Raw genomic sequence first — 21,025 nt, forward strand, 5'->3', positions numbered from 1 at the left:
GATAGAATGATGTTTCCACAACTGCTTTTACCAATTTTCTTATTTTGTAGATAATGAACTTCAGTCCCCAAGATCTGCGAAGACGTTTGTGGGTGATTTTTCCAGGAGAAGAAGGTTTAGATTATGGAGGTGTAGCAAGGTAGTGATAATATGAATACTCAGAACTTAGTTCCTTTCTTCCAAAGGTATCATTGCACTTTGCTTGCAAGTATTATTTTCTCAATCTTATATTTCAGGAAAATGAAATATGACAAATTATTGTAGCTTTATTATGCTGGAGCTACAGAATTTCAACAAACATTAATTCAGCACTTTCTAAGGTATTGCTAATTGACTTCACCTACATCATTCATTTAGCCCTCAGAACAACCCTGTGAGATAGAATTCTACAGATGATGAAGTTTAGAGATTCATCTGACACACATAATAAGTTATATAGCCTGGATACAACCACCTCATGTCTGTTTCACAGAGCATGCAAGGCCCTATAGCACTCGTGTCATTTCCTCCTCTACACAGTACTGATACAGATAATACACAATTCCTAACTGATATTAAAAATCTGTCATGAGAATACAGAGACTATATAAAATAGAGTTGAAAATCTTAATTCTTTTTTTTTTTTTTAAAGAGAGAGAATTTTTTTTTTTAATATTTATTTTTTAGTTTTCGGCGGACACAACATCTTTGTTTGTATGTGGTGCTGAGGATCGAACCTGGGCCCGCACGCATGCCAAGCGAGCGCGCTACCACTTGAGCCACATCCCCAGCCCGAAAATCTTAATTCTACTTTCTTCATATTGGAGCTACTAATCAAGCCCTGGAAGGTAGCCTTCAGGAAGAAATTGTGTTTCTGAGCAGGGCATGTGGTTTAGTGGTAGAGTGCTTGCTTAGCAAAGTGGAGGTGCTGGGGTAGATCCCCAGAACAGCAAAAAAAGAGCCAGGCAAGTCTAGAAGCTGAAGCAGTAGAATTACGCTTTCAAGGCCAATCTCAGCAACTTAGATCATTTCTCAAAATAAAAAAGAAAAAGAACTGAAGATGTAGATTAGTGATAAAGTGCCCCTGAATTCAATCCCCTGTATGAATAGAAAGAAAGAAAAAAAAAATCACTTTCCTTATTCCATAGCAATATGTCATACCAGGGCAAAAATTTACATAGTAGTGGCAATGTGGAAAGGCAAGGACTTTGGAGTCAGGAGTGGTATTAATGTTTTCTTTTCTGCACTCATAATGTTTCTCTATCTTGGATTACTATGAAGAATAGAAATACTTTAATGAAATACTTTAATAGAAATACATTAGTAACCTAATTCAGAACCTAAGTCTTTCTGTGCTCACTAACTGGTGACTACATTTTAGTAATCCTTTATATTGTGACATAAATTTCTTTCAAGTATATGAAATAGTCAGAAGTAAAAGAGTAGGTGGGGCTGGGGTTGTGGCTCAGGAGTACAGTGTTCGCCAAGCATGTGTGAGGCCCTGGGTTCAATCCTCAGCACCTCATAAAATAAATAAATAAAATAAAGGTATTGTGTCCAACTACAACTAAAAATTGAATTTTTTTTTTTTTAAAAAACAAAGTAAATGAGTAGAAACCTTTAATTTTGTACAAGGTAAAGATAATTCAGGAAGAGGCCAATTATTCAGTCTTATTTAGAAAACCACTAACAATATTAAAAGCAGCATTATTACCAGAGGCTATGAACTAACAGGAAAAGAGGTCTAGGAAACTGATACCACAATGTTTTGTTCCAGATTTGTCCTACCAAACCCATACATGTTACATAGTTAATAACCACAATCTCAGGTTAATATGGGTAGATATTTTCAGAGCACTTGAATTGGTGCTTTTAACAGCATTTTCTCAATTTTTAAGGAGCCAGAATTACTTGGTTTATTGCCTCCGAAATTGGAGGGTTGTTCACATTCATCCTAAATGTAGGTAGTGGTGGCACTTGTTGAAGATCACCATGGGACTTAGCAATACATGGAATATTAGATGCATTTCAGCCACTCTCATCACATGAGTCAATAGTGAATTTTAACTTGTCTACATGTAGTAGCATTTCATCAATTCCAAGACTAATATTTTCAAAATTGGACTGTGTATTACCATTATAATTGGAAAAAAAATGTTAGTGGTTCATCAAATAAAGGTACATTTAAAGTCAATAATGGGTTAGATTTTTTTGAAATCTAACAATAAGCAATGTATAAATATCAACACATTTGAGCAGAAGCAATGAAAATCAACAGATTAGATTAGAGGTTAGACAACTAGTACCACCTAAGGAATGTAGATTCCTGAGAACTTTGTAGCATTGATCTTTGATTTGTTGGCATTGTTACTTACGAGATTTTTCATCCTGAGTTTTCTTTTGATTTCAGAGAGTGGTTCTTTCTTTTGTCACATGAAGTTTTGAACCCAATGTATTGCCTGTTTGAATATGCAGGGAAGGATAACTACTGCCTGCAGATAAACCCCGCTTCTTACATCAATCCAGATCACCTGAAATATTTTCGTTTTATTGGCAGGTTTATTGCCATGGTAAGTGCAGGTGGAGAACTGTGTGTTTACTTTGTTAAATCAACAATATTAAATTTTCTTACATATGCCATAAAAGATCATTTGACAGGGGAGTTTTTATAAATGAAGAATACACCTAATGTTTAGAAATAAAATTACTTTCATATAGTTATCTGAAATGATGTTTTCTTTTTGTATAGGCTCTGTTCCATGGAAAATTCATAGACACAGGTTTTTCTTTACCATTCTATAAATGTATCTTGAACAAACCAGTTGGACTTAAGGATTTAGAATCTATTGATCCAGAATTTTACAATTCTCTCATCTGGGTTAAGTAAGTTTCTATATATATTTAATTTATTAGAATAGAGTCTATATGCTTTCATTATGGTATTAGTAACTTATCAAGCTATAGGCATGTAATTGGTTTATTGAATTTAAATGATCTGCACGTCAAACTTGTCTTTCTGTTTAATGTGATAAATTTCACAGGAGTACCTTAAGAAACTAGGTAGTAATATGATAGTTTAAGAGCATATAACCTTCTAATTTCTTATTTTGATGTTATAGCTTAATGTTAATTATTTTAGACCAGAGGCCTCAAGTCAAAACTTGAATTATGTTTGAATTCGTGGACATGACAAATAGTGCTAATTTTATTTTTACAGAGAAAACAATATTGAAGAATGTGGTTTGGAAATGTACTTCTCCGTGGATAAAGAAATTCTAGGTGAAATTAAAAGTCATGACTTGAAACCCAATGGTGGCAATATTCTTGTAACAGAAGAAAATAAAGAGGAATATATCAGGTGAGAGAGAATGTTCCTTTTGATATAGTTTAGCATTTCTGTTGATAATTTCCTATTAATAGTAATTGGCAATATTTCAAAAAAAATTTCCCTTTGTACTAATCATTATTCTATGTAAGTAGTTATTTCTCACTCACAGTTTCAGCCCAAAAGTGGGAGTTCCAAGGGTAGAAATGCTAGATCATTTCTTTTAAATTTCAATTCTGTAACCACTGTGCTAAATATCATTTAATTGCAAAAAAATCTCAAATTTGTATGCTGATATTTTCATGGGGAATATTAAAAAATTGGGCAAAATTTATAATAAAATAATGGTTTATGGTATTTCCTCTATAATGCTTTGCACTGGTTCATACTTGTAGTTACTGGTCCATTCAAGTCTTCTCGACACCAGTTCTATCTAATCAGGGTTAAATTGAGTGTATCTGCTGCTGCTTATGTTTCAGTTTCTATGTCTCTTGCCTGATTTTCCCTTCATAATTAGAAGTGTACAATTGTACCCATCACCAACTACTATGTACAATCATTGTTTATTAGTTACATAATGTAGCCTTTCGAAAATTTAGTTTAAACTGGATGCGTTGGCATACGCCTATAATCCCAGCTACTCCTGAGGCAGTGAGTTGTGACTTCAAGGCCAGGCTGGGCGACTTAGTGAGACCCTGTCTCAAAATAAAATAAAAAGAACTGAGGATGTAGCTCAGTGATAAAGGGCCCCTGGGTTAAATCTCTTGTCCCACCCAAATAAATAAATAAATACATTTTTTTGTTTGTTTTTTTTTTTTTTTTAAATATTTTCTCCCATTCTTTGCAGTTTCCTTTTATTTTTTTTAATTTTTTAATATTTATTTTTTAGTTTTCAGCGGACACAACATCTTTGTTTGTATGTGGTGCTGAGGATCGAACCCAGGCCGCACGCATGCCAGGCGAGCGCGCTACCGCTTGAGCCACATCCCCAGCCCTGTTTGTTTTTTAAGAGGTATAATTTAGAGTAAAATGCCGAGAGCTTACCTAAGTAAATAGTTAATATTTTGGCAATTTCGTACCAGAGATTGAGTCCAGAGGTGCTTAACCACTGAGCCACATTCCCAGCCCTTTTACTATTTTATTTTGAGACAGAGTCTTGCTAAGTTTCTTAGGACCTCAGCCTTCCTCATCGCTGGAATTACAGGCATGTGCCATTGTCCCCAGCTGCTAAATCACTCTTAAATGTCAGTTTTGTAAACATTATTCAATATAGCATCATGTCCCTATAAAGATGACCTAAGGGGCTGGGATTGTGGCTCAGCGGCAGAGTGCTCGTCTAGCACGTGTGAGGCCCTGGGTTTGATCCTCAGTACCACATAAAAATAAATAAACAAAATAAAGATGACCCAAATCAAACTATGGGACTTTTTTTTCCCCTTCTTCTGTCCCCCCACCCCATAACAGAGCAATACCATATGCATTGCCCTTCCCCTGGCCGAGAGGCAGCTGGTTCAGTTTAGTTGTATTTCTATATCAGATCCTGGACTTCCTAAAATGGAATCATATCATGTACTTTTTTGTATCTGTCTGTTTTATTCAGCATTATGAGATTTATCATGTTTTATGTTTCAGTATTTTATTCCTTTTTGTTGCTGAGACATGTTTCATGTTATGTGTACATCACAATTTGTATATCCATTCTCTCGTTGACATTTCAGTTGTTACCCTCTTTAGGGTTATTATGAGTAAAGCTGCCTTGAACATTTTTATTGAGCCTTTTTGTGAACCATGTTTGTATTTCTCTTACATAAATACCCAGGAGTGAAATGTTGGGTGTTAGGGTGGGTGCTTAACTTCATTAGAAACTTGCTGCCAGTTTCTAAAAGTGGTCCTGCCATTTTATAGGCCTACTAGCAGTGTTTGCGTTTTTGTTTTACAATCTTGCCAATTCAGTATTGTTTGTAGTATATCCTTGTAGTTTTAACTTCCATTTCTTCCTTCACTTATGGTATTGAGTACCTTTTTGTACATATTGATTATTTGTAGCTCTTTTGCCCATTTTATGATGGACATTTTGTAATTGGGATGTCCTTCATTGGTTTTAAAGAGTTCTTTACATATTCTGGATCATTGATTTTAGACATCTCCGTTTTCTAATATGAGCATTTAAAGCAGTTTCTAGTTAAAACTATCACAATTGTGGGACATACCTTAGCTATGTCCCACAATTGTGATAGTTTTCATTATCATTTAGTTAAAAATATTTTCTAATATTCATTGTGGTTTCTTTTTTGATCCATAAGTTATTTAGAAGTATATTGTTTAATTTCCAAAGTCTGGGGATTCTTTCCAACTACCTTTGTTTTCTAATTTAATTCCATTATGGTCAGAGAAGAGTCTCTAAATTATTACATTTTAAATATTTTGAAACTTGTGTTATAACCCAATGTGTGTTATATCTGGTACACTTGAAATGTTATGTACTGCCATTGTTAGGTTAAAATTCTATAAATGTCAATTAGGGTCAGATTGGTTGATGATATACTAAACTTTTCTATATCCTTATTGATGGTTTTGTTTTTGTTTTAATTTTTGGTGCTGGGGATTGAAACCAAGACCTCACACAGGTTAAGCCTGTGCTGTACTACTGAGCCACACCCCTGGTCTTATTTTTTGCTTCATGTATTTTGAAGCTATGTTATAGTATATTCTCATGTATATTATGCTTGCAACTAATGAATTGGCTCTCATGAAATGTCATTTTTCTATTTCTGTTATTATTCCTTGGGTTAATTAGTTTTTTTTTTTTTTTTTTTTTTTTTTTTTTTATCACTATGGTCAAAATATCTGACAGGGATAACTTAGAGGAGACATTTTTATTTTTGACTCAGGATTTCAGAGGCTTAGTCCATGATTGACCAAACCCATTGCTATGGGCCCAAGGTGAGTCAGAGCATCATAGCGGAGTGCACATTGGAGGAGTACTATTCATGGCTGTCTAGAAAGTAGAGAGAGAAAGGGAAAGGGATCACAAGGAAGTTGAATCTTTCCAGGGCATGCCCCACAGTGACCCATCTCCTCCAGCCATGCCCCATTTACCTATAGTCACCACCCAGTTATTACATTGAAACTAATATGGAGTGATTAAGTCACAGCTCTCATAATCCTATAATTTTACCTCAGATTGTCCTGTATCAAAACCATAACATCCACTCCAGCTTTCCTGTGATGAGTATATTTACATAGTATATTGTCATACAGCCATTTACATTCTATCTGTATCTTTATATCTAAATTTGTTTCTTGAAAGCAGTGTATCCTAGGTCTTATTATTTTTATGGTTTTATTATTTTTATATATAATGGTTAAGTTTTGCTATTTGCAAGTCTCACCTTGCTATTTGTTTCCTAAAGTCTGTTCTCCTTTCCTATCTTCTTTGAGTTGATAGATCAGTTATTATTGGTTTTTAATCTATTCTGCTGGCATTTTAGTTAAACTTAACTTTTTTGGTGATGACAATAATGATTACAATAATATGCATTCTTAACTTGTCTCTATTTACCTAAAATTTATATTATAGCACCTCTTCTACAATATAAGAAGCTCATAAGACTATAATTATACTTATTTCATTCCAGTCCTTGTTCTGTTGTTGTTATATTTATGCATATATTATAAATTTCATAATACCTTGTAACACTAAAGCGTTATGTGTACAGCTGCTGGATTTGGCAGATTGGATCTGATAGACAGTAAAGACACTTTTTTTTATATAAGATGGCATTTATTTGAGTAATTATATGGAATCAAGAGCAAAAGCAAAAGTGATAGGTGAGAAAAAGAAGAAAGTACATCACCAGATAAGAGGAAACACCAACACCTGAAGTTATATAGCTGGGGAGTCCCGGGACAGCTTTTCAGCCCCTGAATATTTGATATTAAAGAAATATCATTCTCTTTTTTGTTGTGATAATGGTGTGGTTATGCTTTTAAGAAACTTCATGCTTGAAATATTTTTTCAAAGGAAATTACTCTAATGTATGAGCTAATGGCATAGATGATATAAGATAGGCATTGTGATAAAGCTTGGATATGTTTACAAAGGGGTTCATTATACTCTACATTTATGTTTCAAGTTTTTCATAATAATAAAGTTTAAAATGTTTAACTTTATACTAGAATTTAAAGGTAAAATGTAAATTTCCTGATAGCTTTTTCATATTTATTTGCCAGAATGGTAGCTGAGTGGCGGTTATCTCGAGGTGTTGAAGAACAGACACAAGCTTTCTTTGAGGGTTTTAATGAAATTCTTCCTCAGCAGTATTTGCAATACTTTGATGCAAAGGAATTAGAGGTAATGAATTTTTCTTCATTCCCTTGAAGCATGCTAGTAAATAATAACTTCAGGTGTCTACTTTAAATTCACTTTTCCATCTTTTCAGTGGCAGTAGTATTTTTTCTGCTGGTATGATGTTTTGAAACATCCTCAATGGTTAAAAAAATCAAAATTTATGGAGGGGACACAGGTATTGGAAAGATAGTGGAATGAGATGGACTTCACCTACCATAAGTACATGTATGAACACACGAATGGGTGTGATTCTATTTTATGTACAACCAGAGACATGAAAAATTGTGCTCTATATGTGTACTATGAATTGAAATGCATTCTGCTGTCATGTATACCAAATTAGACTAAATAAATGTAAAATTAAAAAAAAGAAAAATCATAATTTATCCAAAAATGAAAGATCATTATTTTAAAAAAAAGTGTTACATTAATACTTCTTTACACTTGAGTAGATATTCCTTGAATATATGTATATATGGAACCATACGTGAAACTTGCTTTCCTAGGTCATAGATACAATTCTTGACGTACAGTTTATACCTGCTGTTAATGTTTTTATTAATATTATCTTTTCTTATGTCAATCATTTTTTTATAAAGTCACCTAAAGAAACAATTTGTCTTTTTCATCCCTAAAGGTCCTTTTATGTGGAATGCAAGAGATTGATTTAAATGACTGGCAAAGACATGCAATCTACCGTCATTACACTAGGACAAGCAAACAAATCATGTGGTTTTGGCAGGTTTGTTTCTAAATTTGTTTCAGTTGGTAACCACAGCATGAAATTCCTTGAAATTTACCACAATGAGTAAAAGAACAAAATATACCAATGTGTGCAGTCCCCTCAGTCCATCCTATGCATTATAATACCATGTTATAGTAAATAAGTATAGCTGAGCATGGGGTGCACACCTATAATCCTAGGGATTGAGACAGGAGGATTGCAAATTTGAGCCAACCTCTACAATTTACCAAGACCCTGCCTCAAAATAAATAATTCAGTGGTAAAGTGCCCTAGGATTAAATCTCCAGTAAAGGAAAAAAAAAAATCACAGATTATAGATTTGAACAACTATCATATTCATACTGGGGTTTGAGGTTTGAACCCAGAGGTACTCTATCACTGAGCCATATCCCTATTTTGAAACATTAAGATTAAGTTTTCTAGGCTAACCCTGAACTTGCTGCAATCCTCCTGCCTCAGCCTCCTGAATCATTAGGATTATAGACATGTGTCCTCTAGCCTTTTATCACCATTCTTTTTAAGACTAAGTAACCAACATATATACCTTACACATTTGCCCAGATTATAAGACAGTTCCCGTAAATTAGATTCACATTTGATTTAAATGCTGTTTGGAATAGTGTAAAACTGTCAGTATGGTTTTCATTATTCATACTTCATTAAGGTGTTCAGGTGGCAAAATTTAAGAGACCTGGTTTAAAATCATAATGGTGTCTTTCAAAAAAAATGTCTGCTATAATAACATGAAAAGATGTTCAATGTCATTGGTCATTAAGAAAGCGGAGTCAAAACCACAATGAGATACCACTTCATACTCATTAGTTTTATCAAGGGTTGGGGGTAATTTGTGAGGATCTGAGCAATTGAAACTTTCCAGTCTTGATGAGAGTAATAATGCACCAATATGGAAAACAGTTTGGCAGTTTATAAAAAAGTTAAACATAGAATTAATATATGATTCAATAATTCCACTCCAAAAAGGAAAGACTCAGATACTGCCACATACATGTTCGTAACAATATTATTTAAGATCACCAAAAGGTGAAATTAACCCATATGCCTGTCAATAGATGGATAAATAAAATGTGCTCTATATTTATAATGGACTATTATTAAACCCTATAAATCTAACACCCCCCCAAAAAAAAATTGACCCATGCTAGAAACAGTATCCAAAAACCTAATGTTTTGAGTAAGAATTAAAGGAAGTAGCCAGGCACAGTGGTGCAAATTATAACCCTAGCAGCTTGGGAGGCTGAGACAGGAGGATCATTAGTTCAAAGCTAGCCTCAACAATTTAGTGAGGTTCTGTCTCAAAATAAAAAGGGCTGGGGATGTGGCTCAGTGGTTAAGCATCCCTGGTACAAAAAAAAAAAAGTTGTAGGCACATAATACTACATATAGGTACATGAACATTTAAAAAACATCAAGGAAAGAAAGTCATTGGATTCTATCTGGATCAGAATTCCGTGAGCTTGATTGGTTTATATTACCAAAAAAGTCCATATAGACTGAAGCTCCATGTCCTATATAACTGTATAGATAGGCTAGGCAGATCTAGGAGGGGGGAAGCAGGGACTTCCTAAAAGAGCTCATCTTCCAACTGCATGAATAGGGAGCTCTTAGGCCCCGAGCATGCTTCTTTTTATAGACATGTTGTCCTGAGATTGATTTAGGGGAAGGTGGTAAGCTTCGATAAACACGAAAATGCCCCCTTTAGGGCTGGGGCTGTAGCTCAGCGGCAGAGCATTTGCCTAGCATGCGTGAGGCACTGGGTTTGATCCTCAGCACCACATAAAAATAAACAAATAAAATAAAGGCATTCTGTTCATCTACTACTACAAAAATAAATAAGGGAGGGAGGGAAGGTTCATTTAATATTTGTGTGGGGGTTTGTTTGTTTTGGTTTTGTACCGGGGATTGAACCCAGGGGCACTTAACCCCTGAGCCATATCCCCAGCCCTTTTTATTTTGAGACAGGGTCTTGCTAAGTTGCTGAGGCTGGCCTTCAACTCATGATCCTCCTCCCTCAGCCTCCCATGTCACTAGGATTATAGGCATGTAGCACCATGCCCAGCTCATTTAAGATTTGAAATGATTTTTCTTTCATGTGCAGTGAGCCAAATGTAACATGTCCTATATATCTCTTTAAATATAATCTTAACAGTTTGTTAAGGAAATTGATAATGAGAAGAGAATGAGACTTCTGCAATTTGTCACTGGAACTTGCCGATTGCCAGTAGGAGGATTTGCTGACCTCATGGGTATGTATACCAGGTACTTCTCTCCTATACAGAAAATCATTATCACACTGCTGTTAGGTAAGTGTCTATGTAAGGTATCAGAAATAAAAAGACAAGTATAACCATTTTTTTTTCAACTAGCCACAATTTAACCTGGATTGTGTAAATTTCTAAATCATTTTGTAGTCTTTACTTAGGATATCCGTCTTCTGTATGTGAACTTTGTTCAGTCAGTCATTTGGCAAACATCTTAGTTTCTCTGAAATGAGAAATATTACTGGTCATATAATATTGTTTAATGATGTGAGAAGATCATTGTACCATAGTGGGTTATTACTTCCCTAATGCCTTCCCAATAGTTTCCCATTTTGTTTGAAACCACTTTTCTAATAGACTGGGAATTGTTTGAGATATAGGTCATATTTTAATTATTTTGTAGTTATTTAAGTGAATGTGAGCATTATGCTAAGTACCCCAGAAGGCTGCACACGTAAGTGATCTCTAAGACTGCTTCAGCTTAGTCAGAATTAGCAAACTAAGCAGGTGATTTTAAAGTGCGAAATCAGTTTAACAAAGATGTTTTAATCATACCAAAAGAATTTGGATATTACCTGGAAGATACTGGAAGCTATGGAAGCATTTTGAAAAAAGGAAAACTTGTAGAGGCTGCATTTTAGGAAGATTTGATAATAAGATAAATAGCATGTTAAAAGATGGGGCTGGATACTGTGGCACATGCCTGTAATCCCAACTACTTGGGATGCTGAGGCAGAAGAACCATAAATTCAAAGTCAGCCTTAGCAAGTTAGTGAGTTCCTGTCTCAAAATAAAAAAGGATTTTGTGTGTGGATCAGTGGCAGAGCAACCCTGGATTAAATCCTAGTAATACTCAAAGATGGGGAGACCCTGAAGGATATGAGGAACTTATTGCAGCAATAATGGGAACCTGATCTTAGGAGACTGAAGTGGAAATACAAGGGAAAGAATAAATGCTAGAGAAGTTTCAAAAGTAGAAACAGAGCTAGATTTTAAGGTATAAAAAGAATAATGTAGGGAAATGGAGAAGCTGTGAAGTGTAAAGAACATAGTTAGAGATGTTGTAGAAGGATGATGAGTGGTTTAGAATCTGCTGAGTTTAAGGTGACTACTGCCAGATAACTGAGTAGAAAATTCCAGAGAGCATTTTTTTCAGGTAATAATAATGTATGAGTTAGAGGTAAGAGAAGAGGGAAAGTTAAAACAATAGAACAATGACATTTTGATCTGAGAGAATAAATAGCCTTATACAAAAATAGAATATAGAGGCTGAGGTTGTGGCTCAGTGGTAGAGCGCTCACCTAGCACGTGCAAGGTGCTGGGTTCGATCCTCAGCACCACATAAAATAAAGGTATTGTGTCCAACTACAACCAAAATATATATATGTATTTTTTTTGTTTTTTTGGTTGTAAGTGGACACAATACCTTTATTTTGTTTGTTTATTTTTATGTGGTGCCAAGGATGAAACCCAGTGCCTCATACATTTGAGGCAAGTGCTCTACCACTGAGCCAAACCCTAGCCCCAAAATATATATATATATATATTTTTTTTTTTTTAAATAGAATATAGAAAATAATAGAGTGCTGTTGCTTAAAAACATCTGTATGTAAGGATGAGACAGAAATAGCCTGGAGGCCAACTTAAAGAATGAGCCAGAGTTGCCAGTGGCACATGCCTGTAATCTCAGTGGCTCGGGAAGCTGAGGCAAGAGAATCTTGACTTCAAAGCCAGTCTCAGCAATGGTGAGGTGCTAAACAACTCAGTGAGATCCTGTCTCTAAATAAGATACAAAACATGGCATGTGTCTGCATCTGCTTTTTGGGGTGGGGGGAGGGTACTCAGGGTCTCACTGAGTTGTTTAGCGCCTCACTTTTTGCTGAGGCTGGCTTTAAACTCGTGATCCTCCTGTCTCAGCCTCCCGAGCCTCTGGGATTACAGGAGTATGTCACCACTCCTGGGTTCCCTGTACTTTTTCATAATGGCCTTTCATATAACTACTTGTGGAAACAACTTATTGTTATTAAATATAAAGGTACTACAAATGTATATCTATACTAGATTTAGTCAGTGAGACATGAGAAAATTCTTGTGCATGACTCTCCCACACATTTCATAATATTTAATGTGCCTGGCTACTTCTAATTAAAAAAGTTAAGTGGTTCTACCATTTTGATCACTAGTAAATGCTTCTTCCAAGGGAGCAATAGTGACCTTTGTTAAGGCAGTATTTTATAATCACCAGTCATAGCTATTTCTAGCAGAAGGTAGATGACAGGCAAGAATTAATATGTTTGGGGCTAGAGATGTGGGTCATTGGTAGAGTGCTTGCCTAGCAAGCAGGAGGTCCTAGGTTCGATCCCCAGCACCACATAGGGAAAAAAAAGAAAAGAAAAGAAAATGAGTTGGTATGTGTGCGTGTTTAAGGGTACAGGTGCAGGACCTATGTTCAGCATAAGCACTGTTGACGAATTTGCCTAGGATATGTATATTTCATAAAGTTTTAACAATTCTGTATTTATTTTTTTAAGAGTGAGAGAGAGAGAATTTTTTAATATTTTAATTTTTTTTTTAATTTTTTTTTGACGGACACAACATCTTTGTTTTGTATGTGGTGCCGAGGATCGAACCCGGGCCACACGCCTACCAGGCGAGCGCGCTACCGCTTGAGCCACATCCCCAGCCCCAACAATTCTGTATTTAAATCAAGTTTTCTTGTACTAGAAAGTAGGTTGTAGTTTCCTTATTGTAGTTAAAGCTCCTAAAAAATTTTTTAGGAGCTTTTTTTTTTAAAATTAAGCTTCTTATACATAACATTGTTATTCTGGTTAAGAAATACTCAATAAGACTGCGTTTTCTCTTTGACATACATTAGCAAAATCATTCTCAAATTTTAGCACTCACTAGAATCACTGGAAGTGATTAAAACACTACAGAGCCCCACCCATAGAGTTTCTGATTCCGTAGTTTAGGGGTAGGGCCTGTGGATTTGTGATTCCAACCTGGTAATTCTGTTGCTATTGGATTGGGACACACAATTGAGAACTTCTGAAAAACTGTTTATGATTTTATTGTTTTAGGAAGCAATGGACCACAGAAATTCTGCATTGAAAAAGTTGGGAAAGAAAATTGGTTACCCAGAAGTCATACCTGGTAAGCAAAATCAGAAAGAATAGAAAAACAAGCCTTTTTTTTCCAGCATCCTATAGCTATTTAGAACCTAACCAGTTCTAAAATGGCACACACCTGTAGTCCCAACTATCTGGGAGGCTGAAGGAGAAAGATTCCAAGTTCAAAGCCAGCCTAGGCAATTTAATGAGACTATGTCTCGAGATAAAATAAAAAAGGGCTGGGTGTGGTGGTGCAGGCCTGTAATCCCAGCAGCTCAGGAGGCTGAGGCAGGAAGATCGTAGGTTCAAAGCCAGTCTCAGCAATTTAATGAGGCCCTAAGCAACTTAGTGAGACCCTGTCTCTAAATAAAATATAAAAAAGGCTGGGGATGTGGCTCAGTGGTTAAATACCCCTGAGTTCAATCCCCCATACCAAAAAGAAAACGATAAAAAGGACTGGTTATGTAGCTCAGTGGTAGAGCACTCCTGGGTTCGATCCCCTTCACTACCAGAAAGAAAGAATGAAACCTGTTAAAAATGAAACAGAAGAACTTTCCCCATGGTATTAAATTATTTAACAGCTTTACTGAGGCATAATTTATGTACCATAAAATTAACCATTCTAGTTTTAGAGCATTTCATTCACCTCAAAATGATCTGTTATCATATTTACCATCAATCCCTTTCCCCGCCTCCAATTTTTTTAAATTTGGTATTTAGTATACTTTTTTAATTTCTCTCTGAAGACAGGAAAATATATTTGAACTTGAAGTACTATTTTGTGGGACATTATCTCTAGTAGTCATATATATAGACCTTGATGGATATTTTTTTCTTTTTGCCATCTAACCTTTTTGCTGTTTTCGGTTTGGTTTGGTACCAGGGAAGCTTAACCACTGACCCACATCATAGCCCTTTTTTAAGAAAGGGTCTTGGTAAATTGCTGAGGCTGTCCTCAAATTTAAGATCCCCCTGCCTCAGCCTCCAAATCACTGATATTACTGGTGTACACTACCATGCCCAGTACCTTTTTGATATTTTATTATCTGTTCCTTTATGTTTTAATACTCATATGCGAGCAGTAGTTTTTAATTTTTTGCAGTACTGGGGATTGAACCTGTGCCTCATGTATGTTAGACAAGCACTCAACTACTGACCTATACCCCCCAGCCCAAGTTGTTTTTTTAAATGAAAACTTTATTGATAATAATTCATATATCATAAAATTTGCTCTCTTAAATAAGCGTGTAGGTCAGTGGTTTTTCAGTCTTTTCAGAAGGTTGTGTAATCATCACCACTATCTAATTGCAGAACATTTTTTTGATGCCACAAAGAAACCCTGTACCCATCAGTAGACACTCCCTATTTGCCCCTCATGCAACCCTTGGTAACCACTATTCTACTTTTTCTGTCTTTGTGGTTTTCCCACTCTGAAATTTTATATAAATGGAATCATAATATGTAGCCTTCTGTTTCTGGCTTCTTTTTTTAATATTTATTTAGTTTTAGGTGGACACAATATATTTTTTATTTTTATGTGGTGTTGAGGATTGAACCCAGCGCCCCGCGCATGCTGCGAGTGCGCCACCGGTTGAGCCACATCCCCAGCCCCTGTTTCTGGCTTCTTTCATTTAGTATAATGTTTTCAAGATTTATCCATGTTGTGGTATGGGTTAGTATTTCATTTCTTTTTATTAGCTAGTTTTTTATTGTAAAACATTAACATAAAATTATTTATCACTTTTTTAAAAAATATTTTTTAGTTTTTTCGGTGTACACAACATCTTTATTTTACATTTATGTGGTGCTGAGGATTGAACCCAGTGCCTTGTGCATGCTAGGCAAGCACTCTACCACTGAGCCACAACCCCAGCCCTATTTATTACTTTTAATCATTTTTCAGTGTAAACAGTTCTCTGGCATTAAGTACATTCTTACAGTTGTGCAGGTGTCACCACCAATGATGATAGCACTTACTGAATGGTAACTACTCCCTCCCCAGTTCCTGGCGACCATCATTCTACTTTCTGTTTCTAGGATTTTTGACTAATTTAAGTACTTTATAAGTGTGGAATCATACTTATGTTCTTTTGTGACTGTCTTGTTTCACTTAAAATAATGCCTATAAGGTTCATCCATGTTGTAGCGTGTGTCAGAATTTTCTTTTGTTTATTTAACAGTGCTGGGGATCAAACCCAGAGTCTTGCACATACTAGGGCAAGTGCTACACTGCTGAGCTACATCCCTAATCTATCTATCTATCTATCTATCTGTCTATCTATCTATCTATCTATCTATATAGTACCAGGTATTGAACCAGGGACGCTTAATCACTGAATCACTTCTCAGCCCTTTTTTGGGGGGTGGGTACCAGAGATTGAACTCAGGGGCACCCAACCATTGAGCCACATGTCCAGCTTATTTGTATTTTATTTAGAGACAGGGTCTCACTGAATTGACTAGTGTCTCACTTTTGCCTTTGAACTCACAAGGCTGGCTTTGAACTCACAATCCTCCTATCTCAGCCACCCAAGCCACTGGGATTATAGGCATGTACCACCGTGCCCTGCATTCCCAGCCCTTTTTGTTTTTTTATTTTTGAGATGGTCTTGCTAAGTTCCTGAGGCTGGCTTTGAACTCGTGATCCTCCAGCCTCAGCCTCCCAGATATATAAAATATATAATTATATATATTTTTTATAACTTTTATTTATTATATTTATTTTTTATGTGATGCTGAGGATCAAACCCAGTGCCTCACCCATGCTAGGAAAGCGCTCTACCAGTGAGCCCCAGCCCCCCAGCTATATTTTTGATTGGCACATAATATTTGTACATATTTATGTGACATTTCAATATATATGTATAATCTGTAATGAACAAGTCAGGGTAATTGGCAAATGTATCACCTCATTTATCATTTCTTTGTGTTGGGAACATTCAAAATCCTTTCTGCTAGCTGTTTTGAAATAGTCAATCGCTTGTTATCAATCATAGTTATCCTGCTGTGCTATAGAACATTCTTACCCAAATTTACTCCTATACCTTTTAACCACCCTTTCCCCATTCCTTCCTTCCTTGCCCACACCCTTCCACAAGGCTCTCGAAGTCTCTATTTCTTTGAAATCAGCTTTTTAGCTTCCACATATAAGAACATGAAATATTTGTCTTTCTGTGTCTTATTTTACTTAATATAATGTCCTCTAGTTCCATCCATGTTGCTGCAAATGACAGAATTTTATTTTTTATTTTTTATTTTTTAATATTTATATTTTAGTTTTTTTAAGGTGGACACATTATCTTTATTTTATTTTATTTTATTTTTGGTATTGGGGATTAAACCCAGTTACATCCTCAAGGTGGCCTGAAACAACTTATTTATTTATTTATTTATTTTTAAAGAGAGAGAGAATATTTATTTTTTAGTTTTCAGCAGACACAACATCCCTGTTTGTATGTGGTGCTGAGGATTGAACCTGGGCCGCACGCATGCCAGGCGAGCGCGCTACCGACTGAGCCACATCCTCAGCCCATGGACACAATATCTTTATTTTTCATTTTTATGTGATGTTGAGGATCAAACCCAGCGCGCCCCGCGCATGCCAGGCGAGCGTGGTACCTCTTGAGCCACATCCCCAGCCCTAGAATTTTATTCTTTTTATGGCTGAATAATATTCCATTATGTACCTATACTGCATTTTATGCATTCATCTATGGATAGACACCTAGGTTGATTCCATGCAGCCTATTGTGAATAGTGCTGCAATAAACAGCAAGTATAGATGTCTCTGACATACTGATTTCAATTCCTTTGGATATGTGTCCAATAGTGGGATTTCTGGGTCATATGGTAGTTACATTTCTAGTTTTTTTACATTCCCACCTACAGTATATGAAAATTTCCCTTTCTCTACATCCTTGCCAGCATTTGTGTTGTTGTTGTTACAGTACTGGGCTTGAACCCAGAGGTACTCTACCATTGAACTTCATCCCCATTCCTTTGTATGTTTATTTTGAGAAAGGTTCTTGCTGAGGTACCTAGGCTGGCCTTGAACTTTCAATCCTCTGGCCTTAGCCTTCCATGTATTTGGGAATTACTACACGCTCTCATAGGTGGGTCCCATAGCACCTGGTTATACATAAGTTTTGTTGTTTTTTTTTTTTTTAGTTGTAGTTGGACACAATGTTTTATTTATTTTTATGTGGTGCTAAGGATCGAACTCAGGGTCTCATATATGGTAGATGAGCGCTGTACCATTGAGCCACAATCCCAGCCCTATACATAACATTTTTATCCTTTTCTCAAACTAACAATTTTACCTTTTTTTAGTTTTAACCGCCTGGACCTTCCACCCTACAAAAGCTACGAGCAACTAAAGGAAAAGCTGTTGTTTGCCATTGAAGAAACAGAAGGATTTGGACAAGAATAACTTCTGAGACCTTGTACCACTGAAGGACAAGAACTTACTTGCAGTGTTTGTCCATTTCCTGCCTGTTGCACATCTTGTTGTAAAATTGGACTGTGACTGTTTAGAAAGTTATCTGAGTGTAAGTAAATTAATGTTATCATTGAGATTTATCTCCCAGTGATTCTGGATTTCTATTCAACATTTCCAGAGATCAGATCTATAAATGATTAGTCACAACCTTACTTAACATGAGATTTAACACAGCAATGAAATCTGCCTTGTCTTACTCCACTAGATTGTTTCCTTAACAGTTTTGTGTGTATGTCAAAAGTCTCACTTGGGAGTAGGTTTTTTACTTTTAGAGAGATTCTGCAAATATGCAGGGAAGTCTCATGGTAACTGCAATATACAAGATCTTCCTATTAAGCCTCTTGCTGAAAGGTATTTAATAAAAGTGCAAGCTTAGCCCAGTTTCTGGGCACGTGAGCAGACTTCTAGCTTGTGCTCTCCCTCCCATTTCAGCCTGGCCTGACTGTTCTTCCTTTCTGGAGCATGAATACATGCATTATATTTTGATGTTATTCATGGAAGTAATATAAGACTCTGGCATCTCTCTACAAAGCAGTTGTGTCTTTTGAATTCAGGGAAAAGTTGGTTCCAGATGGCAAATGATTTCATACCTCTCTTCAATTGGAAGTTTGATTGTTTTAATTGCCTTGCAAATACTAAACAAAGAATATTATATTAACACTGTGGTTCCTTCACTTTTATTTTTAAAAAATAATCTGGAATTGGAATTAATTTAGCTGAATTCATCAAAGGCCATTATTGATGATTTTTGTATGATTATATATAATTTGAGGCTTTATAGTTTTTCAACAGTTTCAATTGTATTTAATTATTGCTAAGGAGTTCAAGTTGTAACTAGAGTATTGCTAGTTCAAATACAGGTTAATGAAACAGCCTCTGAAATTATATTTTTATGTGGGAGGGAGAACTATAATACTGGCTAAAAAAGAAGGGAAGATAAAATCTAGTAACCACATAAATGTATTCTCTGTATGAATTAAAAATCTTCAAAATTATCATTTCTCTGACACATTCTGGAGTAGTCATTTCCATTCTTTATATTATCCTGAATTGAATTGAAATCCCTCATCTACAATGTTCTTTTCACCCCTAAAAATTTTGGCAAATTTTCTTTTTTCCCCATGACTAGTTTATTTTAGACTGCTCCGTTAGTAACTAACTGATGCACTTTCACCTTTTCTATAGTTATTTAATTTAACTTGGCTTAGCTTAGAGTGTCAGGATAGCTGTCATCATAGATTTGATTTTATGGGCAGTGAGATGAAGCCTAAGCCAGCTGAGTCCCTATCATAGCTGAACCCTGAGGACAGTCTTATAACTCCTGTAACAAGGACTTTGGCATGTTAAGTATCATAGCATGAACAAGTAGCATTAAGCCAAGAATACACAGAGAGTAGCAGACCCTGGAAAGAAAATGTTTTTATGTTCCAAACTGCTCTTCCTGTTTAAATCCTGGAAGAACAAAAACATTTTTAACTTGTGTATCTGTACTCTTTGACACTGCCATCATAAAGCAGAGACTTGCCTGAGTGAAAGGGTTGCCTCATCCAGAAACTGTCAGTGTAAAGGGAGAATTTAGGCTCTCCCCAACCCTATCTTTTTTTAACTCCACATACCCTAGGAAATACAATGTGATCTCTAAAAGCCTATCGTTTCCAAAGTAGGGTCTCTCTGCCTTTTTGGTGGTAGGGTAAAAAAACCCTGTTGCTTTGTCTTACAGAGCGAATGTCTGCCAACTACCCATTCATTATATAAGCCTGAACTTTGGTAATATATGGCCATGAAGATTAAGCCTTCTATAAAGACTTCCTATTGAGGTGAATTCTCATTCTGAAATGTAGTTACCTACAATATTTACTAGAGATTTACGAGATTAAATTAAGAGATGTAAGAAAATAGGCTTTTTTTGGTTCTACATAATGCTTCATAATTCATTTAGGAACCTAGAAATATTGTGTGAAATGTATAAATATCACCCAAAAGGCTTTCTACCCTATATTTTTAAAATACAGAATAGGTATATTTGATATAGCCCTGGCCCTAGTTCTATAGGGCTTGGCTATTTAATATTTTTATGGAAGAAACATTTAGTTCTGGAAAAGGTAAATGCTTGTATATATTTTTGCAGCCTGGGATCTCCCTACTCCATTTCTTCCTTTAATTTAAGTGGCCACATGTATATGTCTTCCCTGCTGTGTTAGGAAAATGGGGGCTGGATATCCCAAGAATCAGAGGTTATATAAAAAAAAAATACTACAAATAGACAGCAGACATGAATATCTACCAAATGCTATCTTAAATTTTGGTCCAAACTGAACATTTGGAAATAGATTTATTGTAAGTGTTTAGAGCTTTTTCTTAAGTCTGAACTAAATTGTTTTTAAAGTCCTTTTTCTTTGTAAAGCATTGTAAATGCTAATAAATCCTGTTAATTCTTTTTTTTTCTTTTTATTTTAACTGCATGTTACATTGAAATAAAAACAAAGTAAAATGAACCACTGCCTTATTCTTCTGCTCTTTTGGTGGGTTGGGAAAGGCAGCGTTCTCTTACCTGAGTTAAGAGGGAAGGACCTTATTTTGTTTTATCAGATGGAATGATGTTAAACTTATCAGCAGCTCATAATAATAAATTCACTCTGTCTCTTATGATCTTTTATCTGAGTGCAGGAGAATCCAATTTCAAAGACTTACAATAACTCTATTTAAAATGCAGATACTGGTTTTTCATCAAGGTATTG

General features: G+C 35.6%; 1 protein-coding gene across 4 annotated transcripts in view; it reads left to right on the forward strand.

Annotated features, from left to right (window-relative positions):
- Window positions 1-20,782, forward strand: part of Itch (itchy E3 ubiquitin protein ligase) — a 123,954-nt gene extending 103,172 nt beyond the window's left edge. For all 4 annotated transcript variants that reach the window (XM_071608854.1, XM_071608857.1, XM_071608855.1 and 1 more), the window contains 9 exons: window positions 51-139; window positions 2,390-2,549; window positions 2,729-2,862; window positions 3,197-3,337; window positions 7,538-7,658; window positions 8,293-8,397; window positions 10,568-10,664; window positions 13,760-13,832; window positions 18,119-20,782. In XM_071608854.1, the coding sequence (XP_071464955.1) occupies window positions 51-139; window positions 2,390-2,549; window positions 2,729-2,862; window positions 3,197-3,337; window positions 7,538-7,658; window positions 8,293-8,397; window positions 10,568-10,664; window positions 13,760-13,832; window positions 18,119-18,218 (1,020 nt within the window). In that variant the 3' untranslated portion in view covers window positions 18,219-20,782. The remainder of the gene's footprint in view (window positions 1-50; window positions 140-2,389; window positions 2,550-2,728; window positions 2,863-3,196; window positions 3,338-7,537; window positions 7,659-8,292; window positions 8,398-10,567; window positions 10,665-13,759; window positions 13,833-18,118) is intronic.
- Window positions 20,783-21,025: the final 243 nt, after the last annotated feature.

This window comes from Marmota flaviventris, chromosome 2 (assembly GCF_047511675.1).
Source record: "Marmota flaviventris isolate mMarFla1 chromosome 2, mMarFla1.hap1, whole genome shotgun sequence".
Classification (NCBI taxonomy): Eukaryota; Metazoa; Chordata; class Mammalia; order Rodentia; family Sciuridae; genus Marmota; species Marmota flaviventris.